Source organism: Neofelis nebulosa, chromosome 4 (assembly GCF_028018385.1).
Source record: "Neofelis nebulosa isolate mNeoNeb1 chromosome 4, mNeoNeb1.pri, whole genome shotgun sequence".
Taxonomy (NCBI): domain Eukaryota; kingdom Metazoa; phylum Chordata; class Mammalia; order Carnivora; family Felidae; genus Neofelis; species Neofelis nebulosa.
The window spans coordinates 109,704,935-109,732,133 of NC_080785.1; the positions used below are offsets into that span (position 1 = coordinate 109,704,935).

The following is a 27,199-nucleotide window of genomic DNA, read 5'->3' on the forward strand; positions in this document are numbered from 1 at the left end:
CATCAGCACAGAGCCTGATGTGGGGCTTGAACTCACAAACTGTGAGATCATGACCTGAGCTGAAGTCAGTCGTTTAACCGACTGAGCCACCAGGCACCCTGCATCTCAACTACTTTTAAGCATCCAGTTCAGTGGCATTAAGTTCACTTCCATGTTGTGTGACTATCATCCATGTCCAGAATTTACACATCTTGCCAAACTGACTCTCTAAACATAGACTTTTTAATGACAATGGCAAATGAGGGGGCTCAGAGAGCTGAGATATATCACTCACATCCAGAAGAAGAAGATGCACATTATACAAATTTAAATTTGTGCCCTTTAACTACATACTATACAACAATTTATAATTGTTAATAAATACTACAATGACTTAACTCTGAGTTATATTTTTAAGCATTAATGTGCTCCATGTTTTTTTTAAATACTTTATTTATTTTTGAGAGAGAGAGAATGAGTAGGGGAGGGGCAGAGAGAGAAGGAGACACAGAATCCAAAGCTGGCTCCAGGCTCTGAGCTATAAGCACACAGCCCAACACGGGGCTCGAACTCACAAACCACGAGATTATGACTTAAGCCAAAGTTGGATGCTTAAGCAACTGGGCTACCCAGGTGCCCCAATGTGCTCTGTGTTAACATGTAAAATGTACAAGTTTTGTAGGCCTGTTTTGACATTTCTTCATCTTTTTAATATACTGCTAGCCCCCAGGCATGGAAGTGGTCCAGGCCTCTTGAGCCTTTGGGAGGAAATGGTCTGCATCTTACAGGTGAGGAGGCGGGCTTTCCTTAGGCTCTTGTTTCTGGTGAGTTGCTGACTCCTAGTCTTTTCCCCTCTGCCAGCTGCTCTTCCAAGTGAGGTCAGCAAAACTTGTGGGACTATTTTTAGTGGCAGATGCAGTGACCTTAGCCCTCCTTCTGGGGCCCTGAGGCTTCTTCCCAGTAGCCCAGGGGTTGTTTTTGAGGTTCCTATAACCCTTGAGGTGTCAGCAGCTTCGTGTGCTATCCTCCTTCGTGGGGGTATTCCCTCCTGTGTCCCCAGGCTGTCAGGAGCCTGGATGTGAGCCCAGTTGCTGTGACATTCCTACCCGGAGGGAAAACCAGCAGCTTCACTGAGGCCCACCTGAGTCCATGCCCCTACTGGGGCACCGTAAGTCTGCTTGCATGAATCTCAACAAAGACAAGAACGTCCCTGGCTGTTAAGCCATTTTGGGGGTGGAGAAGACTCCTCGGGTCTGCTGTAGGGAGGTTTTCTAACAGAGGCATGATCATCCCTCACATTGTAAGTCCAGCACTGCCAGACACTCTCTAGGGGCAAGTCTCAGTTTCCTCATTGGAAAATGGGAATGGTAATGTCTGTTCTGCCTGCCCCCAGGTCTGTCACAATGATTCAATGATATCATGGATGTAAGCATGTGTTGGAAAGTCCTAGTAAAGCGCAAGGTACTGTTTCCATTATAGCATGAACAGTGTTTTTAAGTTTTTTAATTTACTTTGAGAGACGGGGAGTGAAAGCACGAACAGGGCAGGGGCAGAGGGGAGGAAGAGAGAGCAACTCCCAAGCAGGTTCTGTGCTGTCAGCGTAGAGCCCAACGTGGGGCTCGAACTCACAAACCATGAAATGATGACCTGAGCCAAAATCAAGAGTTGAACGCTTAACTGACTGAGCATAAATATTTTTGTTCATGTTTATGCAAATTACAAGAGGCTTTTGAGTAGTGGCACTGTCTTCCTTCCTGGCAGCTCTCGACACAAGGGTGGTGGTCCGGGCCTAGGGCAGAGAGAACTGCTGCAGTCCTGTCCCACCTTGAGGCCCATGTGCTTCGTCCTGCTGTCACTGAGTCATGGGGTAATGGATTTGGCAGGACCAACAATAACAATAGCTCACTTCTCCACGTGTGCATGAAGCCCAGGAATGGCCTTTGGGTGTGGGTGGGCAGGCTGGGGTGGAGGGCAACTAAACCAGCCCTGGATTATTCAGCATGCCAAGCAGGGGTGGTAAGGGGCAGGCCCTGATTTTAAGATATCTTCCTCACCAGACAACAGATTTCTTACTTGGAATTTTATAGTTTCCTGTGTAAACTTGATTATAAATCAAAGAGCAGCTAATTCAGTCAGTAGTCATCTTTGAGCCAGAACACTAGATGAATCGGAGCCTCCCTGTATTTATAAAGCACTCATCCGTTCATGCCTTCATTCTCTTGTTCCCTTGTGTGAGAGAGGCAGCTTGGTTGATGGAATGGAAAATGTCATCTTTAGATTTAATTGGAATGGAGTTTGAATTCTGGCTATGCCTCTCAGGGCTGTGACCTCCAGCAAGTGGAGGAACTCTTTAGGACCTCAGTTTCCTCATCCATAAAAAAGGTAGGAGATATTCCCCTCACAGGCTTGATCCAGAGGTCAGCACTGATTTGCAGATGGCAATCTGCACCTGGAGTAAGTGGCTGGCAGGCACCCTTTGCCCTCTATCATTGCAACTTTTTATTTATTCTGCAATCAGCAAATGTCTTTCCAGTGCTGCAGATGTCCCTGCCACTGCCCCACTCAGGTTCCGCCTCCAGCCCCGGGCACACCTGTCTGACTTCTTAATGTGGGCCTGCAGCAATTCCCAGGAAAGCCTTCTCTGCTGTGGGAGCCACTTGGCCCACCTTGCCTGACAGTCCATCAGGCCTGAAGGACCAGGGCACTATTGTCCCCTGGAAGTAGTCCTCATGTAAAGATAGGTGGGAGTTAGGATTTGTACACCCTTCAGGGGCAATATCTCCGAGGCTCCCAGAATTCCAGGCAGGACTGAGCTCCAGATGCCCACGGAGGTAACTTGCTTGGTAACGAAACTTCATTGGCTGCCCTCCTTTCCCTGCTTCACCTCCTCCCTCTCCCACCAACGTTTTCTGGGATCATCTCCCAGATAAACTCCTTGCACTTAAATCCTCATCTCATGGTCACTTCTGGGGGCTGGGAGTGGGGGCAACCTAAAGCAAGTGTCCACTATGTACTAGTGGAGATGTTCAGAGATGAACAGACAGAGTCTCTTCCCTTGGGGAATTCACAGTCTGAGAGGCAAAAATATCCCACCTAATATAGCACAATGACATAGTTAAGAGGTGTTGGGGGATTCCAAGGAAAGAGGCTGAGGGGCATGTGTTTGACACTTCCCAGGGGAGGACAAGCCTGAGCAGAGGCTAAGGGAGTCATTGCAGAGGGCAACCACTGCAGGGACAGGACCAGGTAGGAGGCTGACCTTGCTGCAAGGTGTGGTCTCTGAAAGGATGGCTGAGTGGCAGCACAGGTGTTGGTGGGATTGTGGAAAGAAGGTGCTGTTCCTAAACTCCAAAGTGATTTGTAGTATCTATAGTATGTCTTTGTGGGGTCAGTCTGCGAGGCCGGGCGATGGCCCTCCACTCTGGGAAGTGGGGCAGTCAGGGCTTGGCCAGCCCATCATACGGGCCTCTGAGACTGTGGGGGACAGTGCAGTGGTGGAGCAGGGGGCTGGGAAGGATTTGAACTGGGGCTGCTGCCTCCAGGCTGAAGGCCATTTGGGGAAGACAAGGACTGGTTGGGAATGAAGGATAGACGGTATGATGGCAGAGCAACAGCAGGAAACTGGAACAGGCATGAGGAAAGCTGTGGGCAGGGTAAGGCCCTCCTTGTGCCCCAAGCCTGCTACAATGGTCCATCCATGTGCCTAGAATCACCCCCTGCTTGTGATTTGTCCTGTTAGAACATTAATGGTAATAGTAAACATAGTAGCAGGAAACATGAATTGAGCCCTTGCTACATGTGAGGCACTAGATGTGAGGACTTTACATGGATTGCTTCCTGTCGCCCTCAACCTTTTGAGGCAGGTACTAACATTAACTCTACTTTACAGATGAGAAGACTGAGGTTCACATCTTTCCTAAGCTCAGCTTGTGAAATTATTTTTTTTAAACTTAAAAAATTATTCATTTATTTTTGAGAGAGAGAGAGAGAGACAGAGCGAGCGAGCAGAGCAGGGGCAGAGAGAGAGTTAGAATCTAAAGCAGGCTTCAGGCTCCAAGCTGTCAGCACAGATCCTGATGCAAGGCTCAAATTCACGAATCATGAGATCATGAGCTGAGCTGAAGTTGGACACTCAACTGACTGAGCCACCCAGGTGTTCCTAAACTTGTGAAATTATTAATCCCTTGCATTAGTCAGCCGGGACAACCACAACAATGTACTCCAGACCAGGTGGTTTAAACAACAGACATTTATTTCTCAGAGTCCTGGAGCTTGGAAGTCCAAGCTAAAAGTGCCAGCACAGTTGGTTTCTGGTGACACCTTTACACTGGGTCCTCACAGGCCTGTTTTCTGTGGGCACAAGCAGGAAGAGAGAGAGATGAGAGATGAAAAGAGAGCACTCTTGATTCTCTTCCCCCCAGTTGTGAGCATTCCAGTCCTATAGGGTCAGGGTCCCACCCCATAAGACCTCATTTAACCTTTTTTATAAAAGTTTTTACACATTTATTCATTTTTGAGAATGAGAGAGACAGAGTTTGAGCAAGAGAGGGGCAGAGAGAGAGGGAGACACAGAATCTGAAGAAGGCTCCAGGCTCTAGAGCTGTCAGCACAGAGCCCAAAACGGGGCTCAAAATCACAGATCGTGAGATCATGACCTGAGCTGAAGTCAGATGCTTAACCAACTGAGCCATCCACGTGCCCCTCATTTAACCTTTATTGCATCCTTGTAGATATTATCCTCAAGTACAATCACATTGCGCATTAAGACCCACAAATTCGGGTGGGGAACAACACAACTCAGTCCATAAAATCCACTAACATTTTATCATTTACAAATGTATTTTGTGTCTATATATCTTAAATTTCCATCCCAGGACTACAGTTTGGTATAGTATCTCTTTGTAAAGCTACTCACTGCCAAAAGTTCAGCCAGGCCTGTGGACTCCCAAGGCAGCACTCTGGGCACTTCTAGATGCCCGTTAGTGAGGGGAAGAGAATGGGGCACGAGCTAGTTTGCAGGATTTGGTGCACACTGCCGGCCACTTACCAAGGCCCTGAAGAATGGGTCCTGTGTCCGGGTATTGCAGTTGTCCTTTGGAACTTAGCTGGGGCTGCCCCCTTTGCAAGAGTGCTACATTCTCCCTATGGTTTCTTTACTATTTAAGTCAACTATTTTTACTATTTACTATTTAAGTTGCCATTTATCCTCATGCTTTTGATGGTTTATTTTTCTTGCATTAGAAGTAGGTAGAAAATAAAATGTTTCTTATAAGTATATTGACACAAGATAAACTCACCTCAAAATTTACAGAACCCAGGGCAAGATTACAAATGGAGCCTGGGTGGCTCAGTCAGTTAAGTGTCCGACTTCGGCTCAGGTTCCTGGGTTTAAGCCCCGCATTGGGCTCCGTGCTGACACCTCAGAGCCTGGAGCCTGCTTCACATTCTGTGTCTCCCTCTCTCTCTGCCCCTGTCTTGCCCATGCTCTGTCTCTCAAAAATAAAAGTAAATAAAAGTTAAAACACACACACACACACACACACACACACACACACACACACAGTTGGGAGCCCCACAAACCATATGTTTAAATACATATGCAAATAAAATATAGCTGTAAAATAGAGTCTATTCTGTTTTCTGGCCTTGACAAATGTACTTCCATAGCAACCTGGGAGGCCAGTTCAAATGTAGAATTCTTGGACTCTTGTATAAAGACACAGGGCATGCTCCACAACTGGTTCATTCTCTGGGGCACTGATCTGAGTATATATCCTAGCAGTGGGCTTAGAGCCATTCAGAATTCCCAGGTCTGGGGAGCTGGAGCATCATCTGGAAAGTTTAGGGCAGGATTACTGGCTACCAGTAGACATGAACCCTCTTTCCTTGGGGAGTGCAGGAGGTGCCAGAGGATGGCTGGCCCCGGAAGCCTAGGTGGGTAAGGAGGTGTGCAGGCAGTACCCAACCCAGATATAGGGCAGGACACCTGCTGAAAATCAGGGTGTCTGTAAACCTATAGTATATAGAGATATAGATAGATATAGATATAGATATAGATATAGATATAGATATAGATAGAAAGATAGATCTATATAGATAGGTATATAGATATATATAGATATATCTATGTAGATAGATATATCTATGTAGATATATATGTTTGACAAAGATATATATATCTTTGTGTTTAGCATGCAGATTTGTCTTTTGCTGAAATAATATAGCATAGGACTAAATCTTATTAAATATCTAGCATCCACTTGCCCTTGTGTTTCCATTCATTTTGGACTTTTGTCTGGTTCCACTCATGTTCCAGCTCTGTGAGCATGAGAAGGTTTCTGGCAAAAACCATAAGGGTGAAATTTGCCTGAGGCTGTGTGCCTCCAAAATCTCTCATCCTTCTTGAGATGTTGGTCAGAAGAGGCCAACAATTAAGACTGTTTTGAGTCAATTAGGGAAAATAGAACTGGACGGGGTATTGCTAACTTTGTTGGGTGTGATACTGGTATTCTGGGGATGTTTGAAAAAACAAACCTTAATGATTAGAGAAACATACTCAAGAATTTAAAGGTGAAATACGTCTGCCGGAATGCTTTAAAAATTACTCTAAGAACAACAAAACAAACAAACAAACAAAAGGTGTGTGTAGGGGTATATAGACAGGAAAAAAAAAAAGGTCAAGAGGTAGACCATGATAGAAGCTGGCCTATCAGTGTGTGGGACCATTTTATTGTTCTACTTTTGCGTGAGTAAACATTTCTCATAATAAAGAAGTTAAACATAAGAACAAAATGCTATCCTGGAGAGCTGATGGACCTCTGGCTGCAGGCGAAGCAGCTGTTCCTGAAGAATGGCTGGTCTTCACACACCCTTTACAGATGGGATCCTCAAGCCCCCATTCCTCCTGGGTGGTTTCACAGCCCTAAACTCGGTTTCCTTCTTTGTAAACTAGGCCTCAGCATATGACCTCCCCGCAAGGGCTGTTGCCAGCATTGAGCATTGACTGCAACAAAGGAGGAGAGGAGCCTGGCACTCTCAGGAAGTGTTCAGTTTTACCCAGCCTGGAAATGACTTCTGGCTACACTTGTCCCATCACAAAGTCCAAACTCCTGGGCCCGGGGGTGGAGTCTGCGAGGCCCTGCCTTCCAGCGAAGTGGGGATCAGACACCACGACCTTGCAGCGGGGGCACCCCGGGCCCGCCTCCCTCGGGCCCTGGGCGTCAGGGCCCTGCCTCCAGAGCCGGCTCCGCCCAAGGCCCCGCCTAGGCCCGCCCTCGCCATGTTCTGCGGCTGCTGGGTATGGTGGCCTGAAGATCTGGCGTTCCCTGTTTCTTCATTGAGCCCTCCCCTTGGCCCGCGCGCCTTCTGCTCGCCTCTTTCGCGCTGCTGCCCGGGAGGGGATCGGGTAAACATGGCGCTGCGCCCCAAGCGGGCCTGAGCAGGGGTGCGGGAAGTCTGGGGTAAAGCGGCGATGGAGTCCAAAGGGGGCGGTCTGGGTGGGTGTACATGTCACACTGAGGAGGCCCGGCCCTGGGGAAGCGCTGGGGTTGGGGCGCAGAGTGGGGGATGAGCAGTAGAGGGAGTAAACCCAGAGCCTTTGCAGGGGGACCTCGGGACGGGGTGGGGCACACCTGGAAAGTCCGGGGCCTGGGCAACGCAGAAGAGGACGTGAACCCAGAGCGGGGGGAGTCCGGTGGGAGGCCAGAGGCCTGCAAGAAGGCGAAAATTAGGGAAAACGGGAAGGGGAAAGAGAAAGTGGTCCCAGAGGGGCCTTGGGCAGAGGGGGCGCCTGGGAAGGTATCCAGGTAAGGGCCCAGGGCAGGGTCCTGGATGACGGACCTGGGATGGAGGGAGACAAACCCAGGGCCCAAGGCGGGTTTGGTGCCTGGGGCGGGAGCGGGGAGGCTGGGGAGGCTGGGGAAATCCAGACTGAGGGTTGGGCAAGTCTTCACGTATTTCTGAGGCTCTCTCTCCTGCATATCCAGTATCTTGGCTTACTAGGCCTGCTGTCCCCCCACCTACTTATCAGAAACTACCCAGGTGAGTATTCCAGCTGATTCTGATGCAGCTATAATTTAAGAGGCACTGGTCTGAAACATTAGAGCTTTGAGGGATTTGAAGTGGGAGAACCAGCCAGGTGCCCTGTGATGCAAGTGCATTATTACATTAATCTTCACAGCCTTGTGAAGTTGGTGCTCTAGTCCCCATTGAACAGATGAGGCACAGAAATTTCACTTTTCCAAGGACCAGCATCTAGGAAGAGGAAGAGCTGGGATTCAGACCCTCAGGGCAGACTTCAGGGTGCTCCCACTGAACCAGGTCTCCTATAAAACTACCAGAGGTAGTTTGGCCTCACAGCAGGTAGTGGGCAGCTGAGTGGAGCCTATCCATTCCAGCATTTTGGCTGTGCAGTGAATAGTTAGGACTGGCCTTGTCTCTTGCCTTGGGGTGAGCACTAGTTTGTATGAGGTCCCGGTGACCAGGTCTCAGACCTGATGTGTTGGCCCCAGGGTGCCCAAAGGCCCTAGATTCAAGGCCAGCTTCTCCCTGACTCACGGGGAGGCTCCGCATCAGTGTCCTCCTCAGTCTGATGGGGACAGACTCCCCAGGAGGCATCTGCAAGAGCAATGACCTTACAGATTCCTGTGACTGGCAGCCAGGTGGGCCCTGGTCCCCCTGCCCAGCCCTTCTCAAGGCCTGTGCCCGAGGAAGGGGCTCCAAGCACACGGGCTGTGCAGGGCTCCCACTCCACACTCTGACACCTTGGTAGTTCTTTGTTGTGGGGGCCTGTCCTGGGGCACCGCCTCCATATTGTGTCCTCTGGGGGAAAGGCTGGGTGGGAACCTCTGCCCTGGAGTCAGTGCCACCCCCCCAGGTCCCCCCCCCTCTGGGGGCTACAGGACAGGGTTTTCCTGCGTCCACAGCCCACTCTCCCGACAGAGGCCGCCTTCACCAGCAGGCCTGTCCTTCAGGACCTGGTGTGTTCATCTGTACTCATTTCTGTCGATGCAAATGACATCTGAACACATTCTCCTTCTGACACACCCCCACGTTCCCAAGGAAGCTGAGTGCCCTTGACTACCATCCACAGGGTTGTGAGGTCCCTGCTGGGGATCACGGAGGCCCCACACTGTAAGGGGCACAGGGTAGGTGGGAATGTGTGCTGGGTGCTGACCACACTGGGCCTCTGGTGCACATTTGATGAGTTTAGAGGGCATTCTTCAGTGTGCTTCCCTCACACAAGTTTCTTCTGGAACTGTTCTGTGTGGTCCCCATAGCTCTGCCCTACACCTTGAGAGGAGGCCTCTTCCTTAGCAGTCAGGGAACCCTACAGTTTAGCTCGGCTGCTGGCACTTGCCTCCTGGTGCCTACCTGGTTTCTTGGCGTATTTGGAAACTCATTTGTATTCTGTCTGAATCCCACCGCCATGAGTGAGTCATCCAGAGGGTTTCACTCATTTTGGGAGGAGAGAACGAAGCTTTGTGGTTCATGCTTCTCTAATTGTCTAGTGTTTGTGAACGCTTTTGGGCCTCTTTATTTTTTTTAATGTTTATTTTTGAGAGAGACAGATGGAGCATGAGCAGGGGAGGGGCAAAGAGGGAGGGAGACACAGAATGTGAAGCAGGCTCCAGGCTCTGAGCCTTCAGCAAAGAGCCTGACATGGGGCTTGAACTCATAGCTGTGAGACCATGACCTGAGCCGAAGTCAAACACTTAGCATACTGAGCTACCCAGGCTCCCCATTGGGCCTCTTTTTAATTGTTTATCTTGTCTGATCTGTGCCCTTCAGCTGGTAAGCCTTCCAGCTCCCTGGTTATCCTGTGACTGTGGTGATGGGTGATTTCTCCTCCCCTTCCTCTGGTTCCTGCTTTTCCCAGCGCTGTCTTGACTTTTCCACTCCTTCCTGCTTACATGCGTGAGTCTTCCTGAAGTGATGCAGTTGTGATTAAGTTGTCAAAAGCAGCTGACTAAAGTCAACAAAGGAAGGATTCTCTGATAGGCTGTATCTCATCCTTTGTTGACTTTAATTAGTGACTGATTTTGTCTGCTGATTTATTTTATTCATTATTGGCTTTATACATTTTGTATTAATTTAACTTTTCTGTTTTGATATCATAATGAACTCATGGTCCTTTGCAGATTCAACTTGTGAAGTAGTAACTATACTGTATTATTATTAGATGCTGAAGTTGTCACCAATTGACAGTGGTAGTCTATTTATAATTTTGTTCCTTTGTCATTTTAGTCCCTCTTCTGACACCTTTGAAAACATCTTATTTTCTAGCAACACCAGAGGGTTCCAGAGCCGTCTCATCTTTTCTCGTGCCCCAAGTTATGGGATTCATTGTCCTCCAAGAGTCCTGTTTTGAGTATTAGACATGAAAATCTGAGTGCAGAGATACATGGTCCCCAGACTAGGGGGACATGTTGTTGCTTTGGACTACTTTTAGAAGTGTCAGAGCCAGAAAATACATCTTGTTTTCAGGTTAGAGTTCACATGGACTTCCAGCGGTTTGATGCTCTGTACCCAACTAACTATCTGTGAAGTACATAGTGTCACAGGCAGCTAAGATTTTTCTCCCACATTGGCAGTCCTCAGCTCAGCACCATCTCTCACCCCCAGAGGAGGGCAGCTAAACTGTAAATGAAATCACAGAGCTGGAACATTGTCAGTTATCTTTTGATGCATAACAAAGTACTGCCAAACCTAGGGACTTAAACAGACAGTGATTTATCATTTCTCAATGTTCTGTGGATTGCTGGGGTGTATCTTTGGCTTCACGGGGGTCATCTGGCGTCACTCAGGGGCCCTGATCCCTTTTTAGTGGGGGAAGCAACAGAGTTGTCTTTTGAAAACATAAACAGTCACTCTGAGAAAGAAGCATGTACTCCTTGCTCTGCCTGTAAGACCCTACGTGACCGGCTGCCTTGTCCTTCTTTCCTGCCATCCTCTTGTATCTACATACCCCAGATTTGTTGGCCTCTTTGCCTTTCCTTCCTTGGAAGCACCAAATTTGCCCTACCTCAGTGCCTCTGTACTCGCTGTTGTCTGCTTGCAGGGCTCTTCCCCTAGATCTTTGCACAGTGGCTTTTTTTTTAAGTTTTATTTATGTATTTTTTAGTAATTGCTACCCCCAGTGTGAGGCTCAAACTTGCAACTCCTAGATCAAGAGCTGCATGCTTTTCTGACTGAGCCAGCCAGGCACCCCTGCTCAGGGGAAATTTTTTTATACTTAGGGTTCATTAAAATGTCACCCTCTCTTCTTGAGTCTTTGATCCTCCATCCACACCCTACCCTACACTTTCCCAGGATAGTTCCTGTCAATTCACAGTATTTAATTTATCTTGTTCACTTACTTGTTCTCTTGTTTATTTCTGTCTCTGCCTCTAGAATACAAATTTCCTGAGAGCAGGACCTTTATCTGTCTTGCTTTCCACTGCATTCTTGGTGCCTAGAAAACTCCTTGCATAAAAGGAAGGAACAAAACATTTGTTGAATGGATGATAAATCATTCATGCACCAAAAGAGGAGAGGGATGAATAGGTGGAGCACAGAGGATTTTTAGGGCAGTGTAACTACTGTGTGTGATATAATGATGGATGCATGTCATTCTACATTTGTCCAACCCATCGACTGTACAACACAGGAATGACCCCTACTGTAAACTGGACTTGGGGTGATCATGATGTGCCAGTGTGGGTTCATCAGTTGTAACATGCTCCTGTCTCGTGTGGGATGTTGGGGTATATGGGAACTCTGTGTACATTCCTCTCAATTTCTCTGCGAACCTAAGACTGCTCTAAAAAATAAAGTTTTTTTTTCTTTTTTTTTTAATAGTGCACATCCATTGGGAAGAAGTCTGAACAATATAGACTTACATATAAAGTCCAGAGGATCATATCCATACCTTCTGTACCCCAAGCCCTTTCAGTTTATATCTGCGCCTCTTGTGTTGACTGGCTGGGTGGCTGTGATGCCTTTCATGGGAAAGATGAGATTAAGAGGTGGAATGGGGAAACTACAAGCTCTGTGTTAGACCGAGGGTGCCTGAAATGACTCTCAGACCGCTGAGTGGGAAGTTGGCTCTCCGTGTCTGGATCCTGGGCTGAGGGCTGAGCTGGGAGACGTGATTGGGAGGTAGTAGCAGCATATCATTGTTACTTCAGGCTATGGGACTGGGGGAGGTCCACACACAGGCTGTAGACAGAAGACAAGTGAGGAGAGTCTGGAGTGTCAGCGTTAGAGATCAGAGGGAGAAGCCACACCAGGAAAAGAGACAGGACACCCGTGGAGTAGGACAAAATGAGGCATGCATGGAAACCTGGGAAGGGCTGCCAGATAAAACACGGAATTTGAGAGAAACAGTGACTCACTTTTCAGCATAACTATGTCCCATTTTACCTGCAAAATCTGGCAACCCTAAGCTGGAAGAAGAATGGTGTGACGTCATATCAGCCTTTCCACAGTGATGATACAGGCCAGGAATGCCTGCTGGACCTATACTACTTGTGGTGATCCCCTTGCGGGTTCCCCTCCTGGAGCCATTGTTGAAGCTGGATCAGCCCTTGTGGTTCTTGTTATATTATTGCAGGAAGTGCCTTAGCACAGTCATCAGGGATCTTTGGAGAACAAGATTTATTACTCACAGGTCCTGGCAGGTCCAAGGCATGCCCGAGGGCCACACAGCCACACAGTGCAGTCTAAGAGAGAGTGGGAGGGTGTGTGGGTCTGGGGCTCTGCATTTATTGGGACAGGATAACTAGGGTTTCATGGGTTCACTGTTTATCGGATGGCTTAAAACATGAGAGCAAGAAGTTGGATAAGGGAAGGGAGCAGCAGAGTCACTCAAGCAGTCAGTGATCTAGATTACCCAGGACTTGCTAAAAGGGGAGCTTCATGGGTGGGGGTGACCTTCTGGGGTTGGTTTGCTAGGAGCTGCCTTTGAAATGGATGCCTCAGCAATCAAAGGCTCCTTGACATGCACACACTAGGAGCCCAGGAGAAACAAAATCAGTCCCAGCACCATTAACCTAGCCTTTATGGTAGAGTGCTGAACACAGGAAAGCTCCAGAAGAGCCTTTTAACAAGGGGGAAGTGGGCAGAATGTTTTAAGGGCTTTAGGGGGAAGGTATTTGTCAGAGTTCGTGTAGATGTAGCAGGAAGGGGGCAGCACCAGTGTGGCCATTTTCGGAAATGAGAGCAGGGCATTGTTCTTGATGGTCAGCAGCTCTTCTGTGCAGGCTGGACTGGACTTTATCAGGAGGAAGGAGAAGGGATGAAAAAGGAGCAGGGGCTAAAGCCACATGCAAGAGGGGTGGGGGGCACACTGCGGGGACAAGGATGTGGGGAGGCCATGGTGGGCAAGTCTCAAGTCCTTGAGTCTCTCATGCCCTAGTGAATCTGGCTGAGACGTTGGGCACACTGAGGTCTGTGGGGATTGTTTGGCATCGTGCAGGTGGCCGCTGGTCTCGGCAAGGACCACGTGTGCAGGAAGGAGCCAAATGGGTATTGAGCACAGAGGCAAGGACATAGAGACAGTATGGACATGTCTCTTTCATTGTGCCCTGAAAGGGAGGAGAGAAATAGGGTACAAGTTAGAGGATGGCTTGGGGTCCAGGGAACTTATTTGAGAGACAGATTCTCGTGCAAGGTCCTATTGTTGGAGGATCCCGCAGAGGGAGTGCGGAGAAACTGAAAAGGCAGGAAAGGAGACCCTTGCTAGTGCTAGTTCTTGAGAAGGCCAAGGTGGGCTCCAGGGCCCAGGGGAGAGGCAGTGATAGCCCTTCTCAGGACTTGTGAGCGTATAAAGGATATGAAGGGCTGCTGCATGGGTCCTGGGTAGCTGTGTCTATTTTTTTTTAAGAGATTAAGTATCTGGCACAGCAGGGACCCAGAGACTGCCCCCTCCCCAACCCTATTCTACTAAGCATCCTTTCTCCCCTTGGGTTTGAAGGGAGCCACATAGGATAGCAGAATGGGGACCTGAGACCCTATTGATTGTTCTGTATGTGGCTCTGGATGAGGTTTTGGGGTGATAGTGGGGTTCAAGGGATCTAGAGCCAATGGCCAAGAAAGAATTCTTGAAGATGTCTTTGGTGCAAAAAGGTGATTTTATTGAAGCACGAGGACAGGACCCATGGGTAGTAAGAGCTGCCTGGGACCATGAGGAGAGACTGGGGGAGGTAAAGTCCAGGGGAAGTTTCCAGTGAGATTTTCATATGCCAAAGAAGACTCATAGGATACCAGAGGCCTAGCCATTGTTGAGCTAAGCTGGTTTTTCCCTGTAGCAAAGCATTAGCTCCAAAGAGTTCCTGGAGAAACGTTTTACTCTGCCAGCCTCAAGTAATTGTCAGTGGGCTGCAGGTTATAAGGAAATTTAGTTCTATATGCCATTTCCTTCTGCCTTTGTTTCCCACATCAGCTCCCAGTGGTGGTAGGACTGGGACTCTTCCCCTCCCCCCGCCAGCGCCATTACCTGCCTCCCCACTGTGGCCAGGCCTCCTATGTGTGCCTGAGTCAGTTTACCACTGTTGCTGCACAGCTTGTGGTGAATTTAAAAAGAATGGTTGGTTTGCCTCAAGGTTCAGGCTCAGAGGGTCTAGGGCAAGAAAGCCACTGGGAAGATGGAGTGTGGGCCTCAGTCCGAATGAATGACCTGGGCCTGGACCAACCAGGTAAGGGTTACTTCTGTAGGGGAAGGACCAGGGCAGGAGCCAGCGTGGTACCTCTGTAGCAAGAAGAGCAGACATTTCCTGTTTTGCTGCTGGGCTGCTTGAAAGCCTTTAGCAGGGGGGACTCATGGTGTAAAACGTAATTTCTGTCTTTTTTTTTTTTTTGTAGTTTATTGCTTTTTTGAGCTGAGCAAAGCCTGCCTTCACCCAGGTTCTGTAGCCTTGTGTGTGTGGACTGTTCTACCTTCAGTCGTGTCCCCAAAGATGTGAGGCTTCTCCTGTGTCCTCCTTACTCATTGCTCACAGCTCAGGCTGTCCTCACAGGCCCAGCATCTCTGTTGACTTAATAAAACTGCTGTATTCAGTGCAGGGCTCCTGGTACCTTGCCAATGGGTATCTGGGGCTGGTGGCCTTGGGCTGACTAGGAGTTAAAACATGTAGCGACTTGTCCCTGCTGTGTTCTTTCCTCTATTCTTCTTCAGTCTATAAATCCTCTGGCAAAAAAGATTTTACCAACCACTGGGTGAACTATCAAGGATGACATGAGAAATTATATAAAAATTATATCCATGCTAAAAATAGGGGTGGACAGATGTATACATTTTATTAAATAAAACAACCCAGGATCTAGGACATTGATTTAAAAAAAATAGCATGTGTGTGTGTGCACACATTGGAAGGATATACACTAGATTTAGCATTAGTTATTTGGGGGCAGTAACATGGTCAGTGATTTAAACATCCTTATTTATATCTTTGTGCTGTCTAAATTATATTTCTTATTAACACATTACTTTTATGTTAAAAAGCAATCAGGTTTTTGGGTTGTTTTTGTTTTTGTTTTTGTTTTTTGTGGGTTTTTTTGGAAAGGGATGGTTCTTCAGGAGTAGAATAGATGGATGGTGGTTCTACAGCATAGCTGAATGCAAGAATCTTCATGTCAGGTAAAAGACACCACACCTGAAGAATAATTGATCTAAATTGCGGTGTAAGCAAAACACTGTTATTTAGGGCTGTATTCTTAGTTGGTAACACTAAATACGGATGATACAGAAACGAGTGGTTCTCTCCAGAGTTTGGACAGTCGCCCCTGTGATAAGGAATAAAGGTTATTGTTAGGGGCTCAGAGAGTTTGGGAAGCTGCTAGTGTTCTGCTTCTTTACCTATTCCATAAGTAATTCATGAATTTTTTTATTGATTTGTAAATCACATACCATAAAATTTGCCCCTTCAAAATGTATAATTCAGGAGAACAGAAGATACACGTTCACACAAAACCTGCATATGTTCTATGTTCATGTAATAGCCAAAAAGTAAAAAAAGTTCATGACATGGTGAATGGATAAACCAAATGTGTTCTGTCCATACAGTGGAATATTATTTGGCCATAAAAAGGAGTGAAGTACTCATTGGTGTAACAACGTCAGTGAACCTGGAAAACATTATGCTAAGTGGTGTCTTTTTGACTTGCATTTTCCTAACAACTGATGTTGAGCATCTTTTAATGTGCTTATTGGCCATTCTCCTTTGCCAGTTTTTAAATTGGATTTATTGTTGAGTTGTAAGTATTCTTTATAAATTTGGGATACTAGATGCTTATCAGATTACATGGCAAATATTCTCTCTCTTTATGTGGATTGTCTTTTTACTTTATTGATAGTGTCCCACAAAACTTAAATTTTGATGAAGTCCAATTTATTTAATTTTTCTTTGGTTGCTTTTACTTTGGATATCATGTCTAAGAAACCATTACCTAACCCAAAGTCACTAAAACTTATACCTACGTTTTCTTTTAAATGTTTTATAGTTTTAGCTGTTAGGTTTAGGGCTTTGGACCATTTTGTGTTAGTTTTTGTATATGGTTTGAGGTAGGAGTCTAAACACATGATTTTGCATGTGGATATCCAGTTATTTTGGCACCATTTTTGAAGAGGCTCTTCTCTTCCCATTAAATAGCCTTGGCATCCTGGCTGAAAATCAATTGAACACAGGTGCATGGGTTTATTTGTGGATTCTCTATTTCATTGATCTATATTTTGATTTTTTTTTAACGTTTATTTATTTTTAAGACAGAGAGAGAGCATGAACGGGGGAGAGTCAGAGAGAGAGGGAGACACAGAATCTGAAACAGGCTCCAGGCTCTGAGCAGTCAGCACAAAGCCTGACGTGGGGCTCGAACTCACAGACCGTGAGATCATGACCTAAACTGAAGTCGGCCGCTTAACCGACTGAGCCACCCAGTTGCCCCATCTATATTTTGATTTTAATACCAGTACTATACTGTCTTGATTATTGTAGCTTTATAGTAAGTTTTGAAATCAGGAAGTATATTCTTTTTTTCAAGATTGTTTAAAATTCTGGCTCTCTTGCATTTCTGTATGGATTTTAGGATTAGCTTGTCATTTTTTGTGAAAAAGATGAATATAATTTTGTAGGAACACACTGGATTTGTAGATCAGTTTGAGAAATATCACCATCTTAACAATATAAGTCTTTCAGTCCATGAGCACAAGATATATTTTCATTTTATTAGGTTTCTCAAAATTCCTTTCAACAGTGCTTTATAGTTTTCAGGGTAAAAGTTTTTACACTTTTTTTTGGTTACCTTTATCCTTTAAGTATTTTATTCTTTTTGATGCTATTGCAGATGCAGTTTTCTTAGTTTATTAGATTGTTCATTGCTAGTGTATAGAAATAAAACTGACTTTTAAAAAATTGATCTTGTATCCTACAGCCTTGCTGAACTTATTAGTTGTATGTGTGTGTGTGTATTCCTTAGAATGTTCTATGTACAAGATCATGTCATCTGTAAACAGTTAGTTTTACTTCTTCCATTCCAATTTGGATGCTTTTTATTTCATTTCTTGCCTGATTGTGCTGGATAGGACTTCAAGTACAATGTCATAGGACAGGAGTGGCAAAAACAGGTATCCTTGTATTGTCCCTAATGTTAAGGGGGATGCTTTCAATCTTTCACCATTAAGTTTGTTAACCGAGGGTTTCTCATAAACTTTATCAGATTGAAATAATTCCCTTAAATTCCTAGTGATTTTTTTTAGTGTTTATGAAAGTGTTGGATATTGCTGAATGCTCTTCTGATCTATTAAGTGAATCATGTTTTTTTTCTTCCTCCATTCTATTAATAGGGTGTAATACATTGATTTTCACAAATTGAACCAACTTTGCATTCCTGAGATAAATCCCACTTGGTCATGTTGTATAAGACTTTTTATATGCCACATAAATCACTTTGTTAGTATTTTGTTGAGGAGTTTTGTGTGTATATTTATAAGGCTCTTATACTGGTCTGTAGTTTTCTTAGGTTGGCTCTGTCTGATTTTGGTATCAGGCAAATGTTCCCACTTCATCAGTTTCTTTGGGAGTGTGTGAAGGATGGTGTTAATTCTTTTTTAAATGCTTGGTAAACTTCATCAGTGAAGCCATCTGGTCTTGGACTTTGTGGGGGAATTTTTTTGTATTGCTAATTCAATCTTGTAATTGTTACAGGTCTCTTAATTTTTTTATTTCTTCTTAATTAGTTTGTTAGTGTGTTTTTAGGAATTTGTCCATCTCATCTAGATTTTCAAATGTCTTGGCATACAATTGTTCATAGTATTCCCTCATTATTGTTTTTATATTAGGTGAATGTGATAACCACTACACTACAGAAACAATTCTTTTTATATTTGTAAGTTCAGAAGTAGTGTTCCCTCTTAAATATTTACATCCTCTCTCTTTCTTGGTCAGTTTTAGCTAAAGGTTTGTATATTTTGTCAATCTTTCCAGAGACCCAACTGTTGCTTTTGTTGATTTTCTCTATGGTTTTTCTATTCTCTATTCCATTTATTACCACTCTAATCTTTATTGCTTCCCAGCCTCTACTTTTTTGTGTTAGTTTAGAGTTCTTTCTCATTTTTCTTAAGGTGAAAGATCAATTTATTAATATAAGCTTCTCTCTTTTATTTCTTGCTTTTTCATATATAAATTTTAAGCACTGTATTCCCAGCATCCCATAAATTTTGGTATGCTATATTTTCATTTTAATTCATCTCAAATAATTTTATGATTCCCTCGTGATTTCTTCTTTGACACTTTAGTTATTTGGGTGTGTTGTTTACACAAACTTGTGAATTTCCCAAATTTCCTTTTATTTATTTGTAATTTTATTGCATTTTGTGTGTTTTTTATATGATGTGTGGTTTATCCTACTGAATGTTCTATATACATTGAAAATAATGTCTATTCTGCTATTGTTGGGTGGAATGTTCTATGCATGTATGATCTAATTTGTTTATAGTGTTCAAGTCTTCCCTTTTTTTGTCGATCTTCTAATTGTTCAGTAGATTATTGAAAGTAGAGTATTGAAGTCTCCTATTATTATTGAATTGTATTTCTCTCTCTCCAATTCTGTCAGGTTTTGCTTCATGTATTTTGTGGCTATATTGTAGGTGTATATAATTGTTATGTTTTTTGATAATTATTGATGCATTTACCATTATCAAATGCCCTTCTTTATCTGTAGTAACAATTTTGTTTTAATGTCTGTTTGTCTGATGCTAGGAAAGTCACTCCCCCCCCCCACTTTTTTTGGTTACTGTTTGCATGGTATATGTTTTAAAAACCTTTTTACTTTCAACCAATCCATTTATATTTAGTGTAATTACTGATAAGATCGCATCCTGACATTTTGCCATTTGTTTTCTATATCTTATGGTTTCGTTCTGTTCCTGTATCCTTCATTACTATATTCTTTTGTATTAGGTGGATATTTTCTAATGTATTATTTTTATTCCATTGTTATTTTAAATATATATATATTTTAGTTATTTTCTTAGTGGTTGCTCTAAGGATTACAATTCCTTCCTTAGATAACATTGTAATTTAAATTAATAACAACTTAATTTCACTAGTATATGAAACTTTGCTCCTATATAGCTCTGTTCTCTCCTACTTTGTGCTCCTCCTGTCATACAAATTACATTTGTGTATATTGTGTACCTATATATAGTGATTTATAATTACTGAATTATGCAGTTGTCTTTAAGTTGGATAAGAGAAAATAGAGTTACAATGCATTTATACATTTTTTTAAATTTGCCTATGTAGTTACCTTTACTAGTGTTCTTTATTTTTTTATATGAATTTAAAGTACTATCTAGGTCCTTTCATTTCAGCCTCTCGGTCTTTCTTTGGTGTTTCTTGTAGGGCAGGTGTGCTAGTGGCACATTCTCTTGGTTTTTATTCATTTGGGAATCTCTTAATTTGTCCTTCATTTTTGAAGGATCCTTTTTCTGCTTTTCAGAACTGTTGGTTGAAGGTCTTATTCTTTCAGCACTTTGAACATGTCATCCCACTGCCTCTGTCCTCCATGGATTCCGATGTGAAGTAAGCTGTTAATCTTCCTGAGGAGTCCTTGTGCATGAAGAGTTGCTTCTCCCTGCTTTCAAGATTTTCTATCTGTCTTTGACTTTTGGCAGATTGATAATGGTGTGTCTTGCAGTGGATCTCTTGTAATTTGTGCTCGTATATTCTACTTGTGATTTGTTGAGCTTCTTGAATATGGAAGTTTGTCTGATCGTATTTGGAAAGCTTTTGTGCATTATGTCTTCAAATATTCTTTTGGACCCCTTTATTTTTTCATCCCTGAGACTCCCGTTATACATGCTGGTGTGCTTGATGCTGTCCCAAGGGCCCTGAGAACTTGTTCATTTTTCTTCATTCTGTTTTCTTTCTTTTCTTCAGATTGGATAATTTCTGTTGACTTAGCTTTCAGTTCAGTTGTTCTTTATTCTCCCTGCTCAGATCAGCCATTGCACTCCTCTAGGGCCATTATATTTTACAACTCCAGAATTTTGATTTGGTTCTTCTTTAAAATAGTTTTTATCTCCTTGATATTCTCCATTTTGGTTAGACTCCATTTTTTTACTTTATCTAGTTCTTCAGGGATGGTTGTTTAAGTTCTTTGAACATGTTACAGAACCAAGCTGGACACTGGCAGAAAAACGAAGCAGCACTCAGCGGTCTTGGTGGGTTGGAGATTTATTTTACACTAGTGGGCTTAGAGGAGACTGTTTCGCCAAAGGTTTCAGCCCAGAATGCAAGTGGGGAGGGTAATTTATAGCCAACAGCCTCCATATCTGTGGGAGTTTTCACACGCACAGCAAACAAAGGAAGAAGAAACCGGAGGAGGGGTCTCTAAGCTAGAGACCAGAGTTTGTTTTAGTCCAATCAGCCATCTTTGATGTACTTTATCCACTTCTCCAACATTACCCCCCTTTGATGCCTTTTAAAAAAACTTTTAGTAGTCATCACCTTTCAATTTTATAGGTTGGTACTCTCGGAAGGCTAAAATATACAGGTTGGTACTCTCAGAACGCTTGGAGTACTTTGGCAAGCAGCAGTGTTTTCAATAAAACGTACCATGGCATTCAGTATACAGGGGCCAATGGATACAAGTAAAATTATGGAGAGGAGGGGCCCTACCAGGGCAGGAAGCCAGGATGCCCAGTCTGTGAGATCCCATCCTTTCCATTGATTGATATTTTCCTGTTGTCTATGTTGAATTCTTTCCTTGAGTTCCTTAACCTTAGTTGTAACTATTCCTGACTGGTTTACAAAATAGCAACATTCCTCCCCCAGAAAGATACAAGTCCCTCCTTTTTCTGAAGTGAGGAGGTCCAGGGCTCACCTGTTTTGGAGGGTCACTGCTGCCAGAGAGTTTATTTGGCTGTGTAAGGTTACCAGACAATCTGCCACCTGTTCCATGTCTTCATTTAGCTCTTGAGATAGTCTATGGTATAGTCCTATGGATGAACCTATGCCCCCTATTCCAGTTCCTATTCCTGTCGCAATTCCTGCTGCTATCAGAATGGGTAGCAGGATTGCCCATTTAGTCCAGGCGGTGGGGCTAAAAGTTGTTAGGAGCTGATCTTCAGTGTATACACATATCTCTGGGGTTAGGAAAATGGAATAACATCTCTGAGTCCATTTGGCCTGTAAGCATTGGTAGGCTGAATTAGAACATAGATAGAACACCCCAGGGGTTGAACATAGGGTTGTATTCCTCTTTAAGGTTATATTTCTTCCGTATAGAGAGGTACCATTCATACCTTCAGGGACAGATTAGATTGTTGGCATTTGTGAGATGGATCCCAGTGGCCAGGGGTCCAATTAAGACAGAAATGTTGGTTTTGAGATTTTCAGGAGCTTCCTAGGTAAAAGGGATAGGAGTGGCTAAGTAAGCCCTCCTGCTGAGGGGAAGCACATCCAGCAGGTTTGGGTGTGATTATGTATTTTATGGAGGACTGGTAAGGTAGTGTTAGTCCAATGTTGGAGTGGGAAATTGGTAAGCATCTGATTGAGGGCTGAAAGGCTCAAACCCTGGTAGGCTGCCGGTGGAGTGGTCACCTTTATGGCTTATATTACCCCGTTCTGGGTATCCTTTATAACCTTTTGAAGGGCCCTGTCCTGTATCCCTTCCCTGCCCGAGATTCCTCCATTGAGGAAGGTAAATGTAGCAAGCTTCCCTCTCTGGAGGCCCTTGTTGTGACATGGGCCTGACATTTTGGGTTATCTCTACAGTCCAATACTTAGTCCTTGAGGCACCAGGTAACTGACAGAGAGTGGGTGTTTTTCCCTTGTAGCAATCTTTGTGGAGGGAGGTGAAGGCGCTGAACGCTCTTGACTCCCTTATTGCCATATAACAATTCTGGGGGCAAAGTGGGTAAGCAACAGTTGTAAGGGTGAGAGAGGTTATCATAATATACAGGCAATGCTTAATAGTCCTCCCATCCAGAGGAGGTATGTGAGATCCAGCATGCATCTTTTGTCCCATGTCCAGCTTGTTGGTGCAGTCTCTATCAGCCCAACAGTAAGAAGTTAGATGAGGGCTATGACACCAGTGAGGGTCAAGGGCTGGCAGAGTTGCATCCAAACCCCTGGGCTCGGTCCACGTGTTGATTCCTCAAGCTTCTGTCTTGTGCAGGCCAGCCAACTTCCAGGGTGTGGCTGGAGCAGGGCTGGAGATCTCAGGGGCCAGTGTCTTTTTGAGGGTCTGTTATTGCTGCTTTCTGTAGCTGTTGTTGGTTTAGCGACCTTTCTAAATGACTTCTTTGGTTTGTATTCTGTGTTGTACTTAGCTCCTGAGGACTCTGCTCTGTGGTCAGGTAATGCTTGGTTAGAGATTTCCTTGAATGCCGTGTGTGGAAGTGATGAATCCCCCAGTCTTTGCCTGGAGGTTCTGTGTGCATGTTGGGGCACACCTTCAGTACATAGTGCTGTCGTTCACAGCCCTGCCTTAGTCTTCACATCTGCTTATGCAGAGCCTCCAGATCAGCTGGGGGTTAGAGCTTCAAGCCTTCTCAGCTCTTTCCTGAGCATATGCCCAGCTCACCATGAGTGGCCTTCTAGATTCCCAGGATTTTTAGGAACTTTTCAGAATTTAGGCATCTCATTCCCCAGCATTTCCTTTTAGGCTTTTGGTTTCTGTATTATTTACCCCAGCTATTACCCACTGCCTTAGGCAGCTTGAAGTGCTTATAATTGTTTTCAACAAATATCCCCCAGGGAAAAGGTTTTTTACACTATGTGAATTTTATAAGTCAGGTGAGGGGCACCTGGGTGGGTTAGTTGGTTGAGCTGTTGACCTGGGCTCAGGTCATGATCTCACAGTTCATGGGTTCAAGCCCCGAGTCAGGTGCTGTGCTGACAGCATGGAGCCTGCTTCGGGTCTGTCTCCCTCTCTCTGTCCCTCCCCCTATTCGCACTCTGTCTCTCAAAAATAAAGAAATGTTAAAAAAAAATTTTTTACTGTCAGGTGAAATACAGAGTCTGTAAGTGGCATTTTGCGGTGAACCACCTGATAGGTCAAATAGTGATAGTCCTTTGAGAATGAGGCTTTGAAAGAGCTCCAGCCCATTCTGCTCTTTCCACGCTGTTGGTTTTTAAGGGTGCTGCAGAGCTGCAGAGCAGGGGGTGGGACTAAGGCACAGTAAAAATATCACAAACACCATGGACACAACAATGTGGCTGTTCTTGCTGAGGATTCAGCATTTTTTTTTTAAATAAATACTCCTCGTGCTCGCTTCGGCAGCACATATACTAAAATAAATACTCCTGCATTGCTCCAAGCCTTTGGTGAATTTCCAGAGTTCTGAAAAACTGGATTCTGACATTTTTTGCTAGGTATCTTGTTCTTCTCTGGAGGAAAGAATTTTCCTCCACCTATACCACCAGTTTTGCTAACTCAAATTCGTAAATATTGAGTGCTCTCTTCTGTGATATTTTATTTTTCTCAAACGTGCATATTAAATAAAAACTGTTTAAATTGGGATTGCAGGAGACCGTGTGGAGCAGTCCCTGAGCGAGGGGCTATTGATTGGGTAGAATGATGCCAGCCTCTGCTGGACAGAAGGGCCTGAGGGCTTACAGGGTATCAGTCCTATGGGGGTCAGGAACTCCTCTGATCAACCACTATTGCTTTGTGTCTCCCAGGTTAAGGCTGCCAGGGGCTCAGCTCTGCTCACATGGATGGGACAGAGACCCGACAGCGGAAGCCAGAGGAGCTGGCTCTGCCACACGCCTTCAGCCCTGGAAGACTCTCTGGAGCCTCAGAAGATGGACTTCCGAGTGTGTCTGAGAGCCACAGGGTGGTCTCTAAACCACTGGGGTCTGAGTTCAGCAGGGAGACTGCCTTGTCCATTGGCCTTCAGGTGATGGTGCCCTTCATGTTTGCAGGACTGGGACTGTCTGGGGCTGGTATGCTTTTGAACTATTTCCAGGTAAGAGGGAAATAAATGGGAATGGTGGTGTTGGGGGCACTGTTGAATGCCATACCTGAAGAGTAGGCCTTTACACTTTGAATCCAGCTTGAGGGACAAGGGACAGGACGTCCTCTCCTTAAATACCATTTTTCTATAAATTGAGAAAGATTCTTTTATTTACTGGTGGCAGAGACTAAAATTAACCCAGGTTAAGCTTTAAAAAGACAATTTATTAGGTCATATAATTGAAATATGTAAGGGGTTAGATTTCAGGCATGGCATGATCTAGGTGCTTAAATGATTAGCAGGATGCTGGCTTTTTCTCTGACACTCATCTATGATTTATTTTCAGGTAGGATTCTATACATAGAGGGGAAGATGGCCCTTGGCATTTAATTTCAACTTAATACATGCGTTCTTAGAAAAAAGAGAGACTTCTTTGTCAATGTCCACATCAGTCTCTAAAAATTGATGCTGATGTCAGGTGTCCACTCCTGTTCCAGTTCCTGTTCCCTGAGGGAGAACATTCTCTGGCTCGCTGACTACATTGTCATCACTCTTGGAGGGGAGGCAGGGTGCCTTGATTTGCAGCCTTACCGAAATGCCACAGAGTGAGGAACTGGGAGTTACCCATCAGACAAAAAAGTTACCAATGTACCCTGACTTTCTTGTTCTTCTACTGTCATTCCTTTCATTGGTATGGTCTCAGAAGTCCTCCCTGGAAGGGCATAGTACCTAAGAATATTCTAAGTCATGACTGGCCACACTGTCATTCCTTTTATCAGTGTGGTCTTCAGAAGTCCTTCCTGGAAAGGTATAGTCCCTAAGAATATTCTAAGTCATAACTGGCTAGATCTCTCCTAGTAGTTAGCAGTCAGCGGAGATCAAAGGCTGTCTAGGGTGAGGCAGACTGGGAGAAGCAGGGCTGATCTGTGCAACAGTTCCTGGCCTGTGCCTCACTCAGTGCTCCAGGGGCTCTGTGTCTGGTAACCTAGGCCCTGCCCCTCATGGATTTAAGTCCCAGTTCTACCACTTAGCAGTAAGACTGGTGGTTTAAATTTTTAAAAAGTGTTTTTTAAGTTTATTTATTTATTTTGAGAGCGAGAAATAGCAAGTGGGGAGGGGCATAGAGAGAGAAAGAATCCCAAGCAGGCTTCCTACTGTCAGCTCAGAGCCTGATGTGGGGCTTGAACCTATTAACCATGAGATCATGATCTGAGCTGAAATCAAGAGTTGGATGCTTAACTGCCTGAGTCACCTACCCCTAAATTTTTTTTAATGTTTTTTTTATTTTAGAGACGGTGTGAGTAGGGGAGGGGCAGAGAGAGAGAGGGAGACGCAGAACCTGAAGCAGGCTGCAGGCTCTGAGCTCTCAGCACAGAGCCCCGTCATGGGGCTCAAACTTACGGACCACAAGATCATGACCTGAGCTGAAGTTGAATGCTTAACAGACAGCCACCCGGGCGCCCCTAAATTCTTTTTAAACTAACACTAAAATCAAGAGATTTTATGTAAAAGTCTGAATTTCTGTTTTGTCTTGAAACTTGGCAACTCTCGCATAATTGGCCCCACTTTCTCTCACTGCACAGTGGACGGCTGCAGCTGCCTCTAGGCAGCCATGTTCTCTGATTTGCCACAGTCCCCACCATCCCACTGCATTCCACCACCTGCCTAGCCCTGCTCCAGTCTGGAGTTCTCAAAGACCCTTCCAGTACCCAGCTGTCTAGTTCCTCATGACGTCACAACACCAGTGACCACCAGCTCACTCCCAGAATCCACCTGGACCTTGCCCAGCCCCAGGATGGCTGTCTCTTAAACCAGAGCGCCTATCCCAGTCTGATTCAGTCCCTGCCTGCATGTTTGGTCTCTCTGTGCCCTCCAGACCCCTCAGCCCTCTCCTTTTTCCTGGTGACCTAGTCCACATTTTTCTTGACATGGTTAGTCAGCACTGCGGTAGCCTCTGGAGCACCTCAGTGTCCCAGCCTCCTCACCGCCCTACTTACTTCAGGTGCTGTTCCCTGCAGTCCATTCTCAATACCACTGATTTGCAAGATGCCTATTTTATTGAATGTTCTGTCAATATGGTGTCACTGGGGCATGTACCCCTATACAGACACACACACACACACACACACACACACACACACACACCTCACACTTATATATTTATATATACATCCATATATATCAACCCCCTAAACATACACACATTGGTTTAGAGTGTATACACACAGGTTTATAGATTATATAGGGAGAGTCAGTATAATAGTGAGCTGAATTGCTTGAGAGTCCAGACTCTGGAGCTAGTCTAACTGGGTTTGAGTCCGACTTTTGTTACTTACACAAGTTGCTCTTTGTTCCCCTGTTTTCTCTTCTGTATATTAGAAATGAGCCCCGAAGTTTGTTACGAGGTCTGTGAAGTGGAAGTTACAGGGCCTGGCACTAGGCAGTGAAGGTTAACTGCTGTTAACTCCTGTTGTCATTGATATTCTGTCAGTGCAACAATTCAAGAGGATAAAATTAGGCAGAAATACCCATTCTACAGTTTTTTTCATGTGTTTGTTGGATCCACATGAAGGTCATGGCCTAACTGCCATCTCAGGGGGAACTCCATGATGCAGATCTGAATTTTATTTTTATTATTTTTATTTTCTTAAGTTTCTTTTTTGAGAGAGCAAGCAGGGGAGGGACAAAGAGACCTGCATGTTTGCAGAGAGAGAGAGAGAGAGAATGAGAGACAGAATCCCAAGCAGGCTCCACACTGTCAGCACAGAGCCCGATGCAGGG

The 27,199-nt window shown here is 44.8% G+C and overlaps 1 protein-coding gene across 11 annotated transcripts in view; it reads left to right on the top strand.

The window, feature by feature from the left end:
* Positions 1-1,048: 1,048 nt before the first annotated feature.
* SLC41A3 (solute carrier family 41 member 3) overlaps positions 1,049-27,199 on the top strand; it is a 130,601-nt gene continuing 104,450 nt past the window's right edge. For 7 of the 11 annotated variants that reach the window (XR_009260659.1, XR_009260658.1, XM_058725731.1 and 4 more), the window contains exons 1-2: positions 7,240-7,384; positions 24,144-24,430. Coding sequence is in view for 9 of the 11 variants with exons in the window: in XM_058725731.1 (XP_058581714.1) it covers positions 24,176-24,430 (255 nt within the window). In the remaining 2 variants the exon portion in view is untranslated. Of the gene's footprint in view, positions 1,148-7,239; positions 7,385-7,416; positions 7,440-24,143; positions 24,431-27,199 lie in introns of those variants that run through there. The other 4 variants (XM_058725730.1, XM_058725734.1, XM_058725728.1 and 1 more) reach the window with 3 other exon arrangements.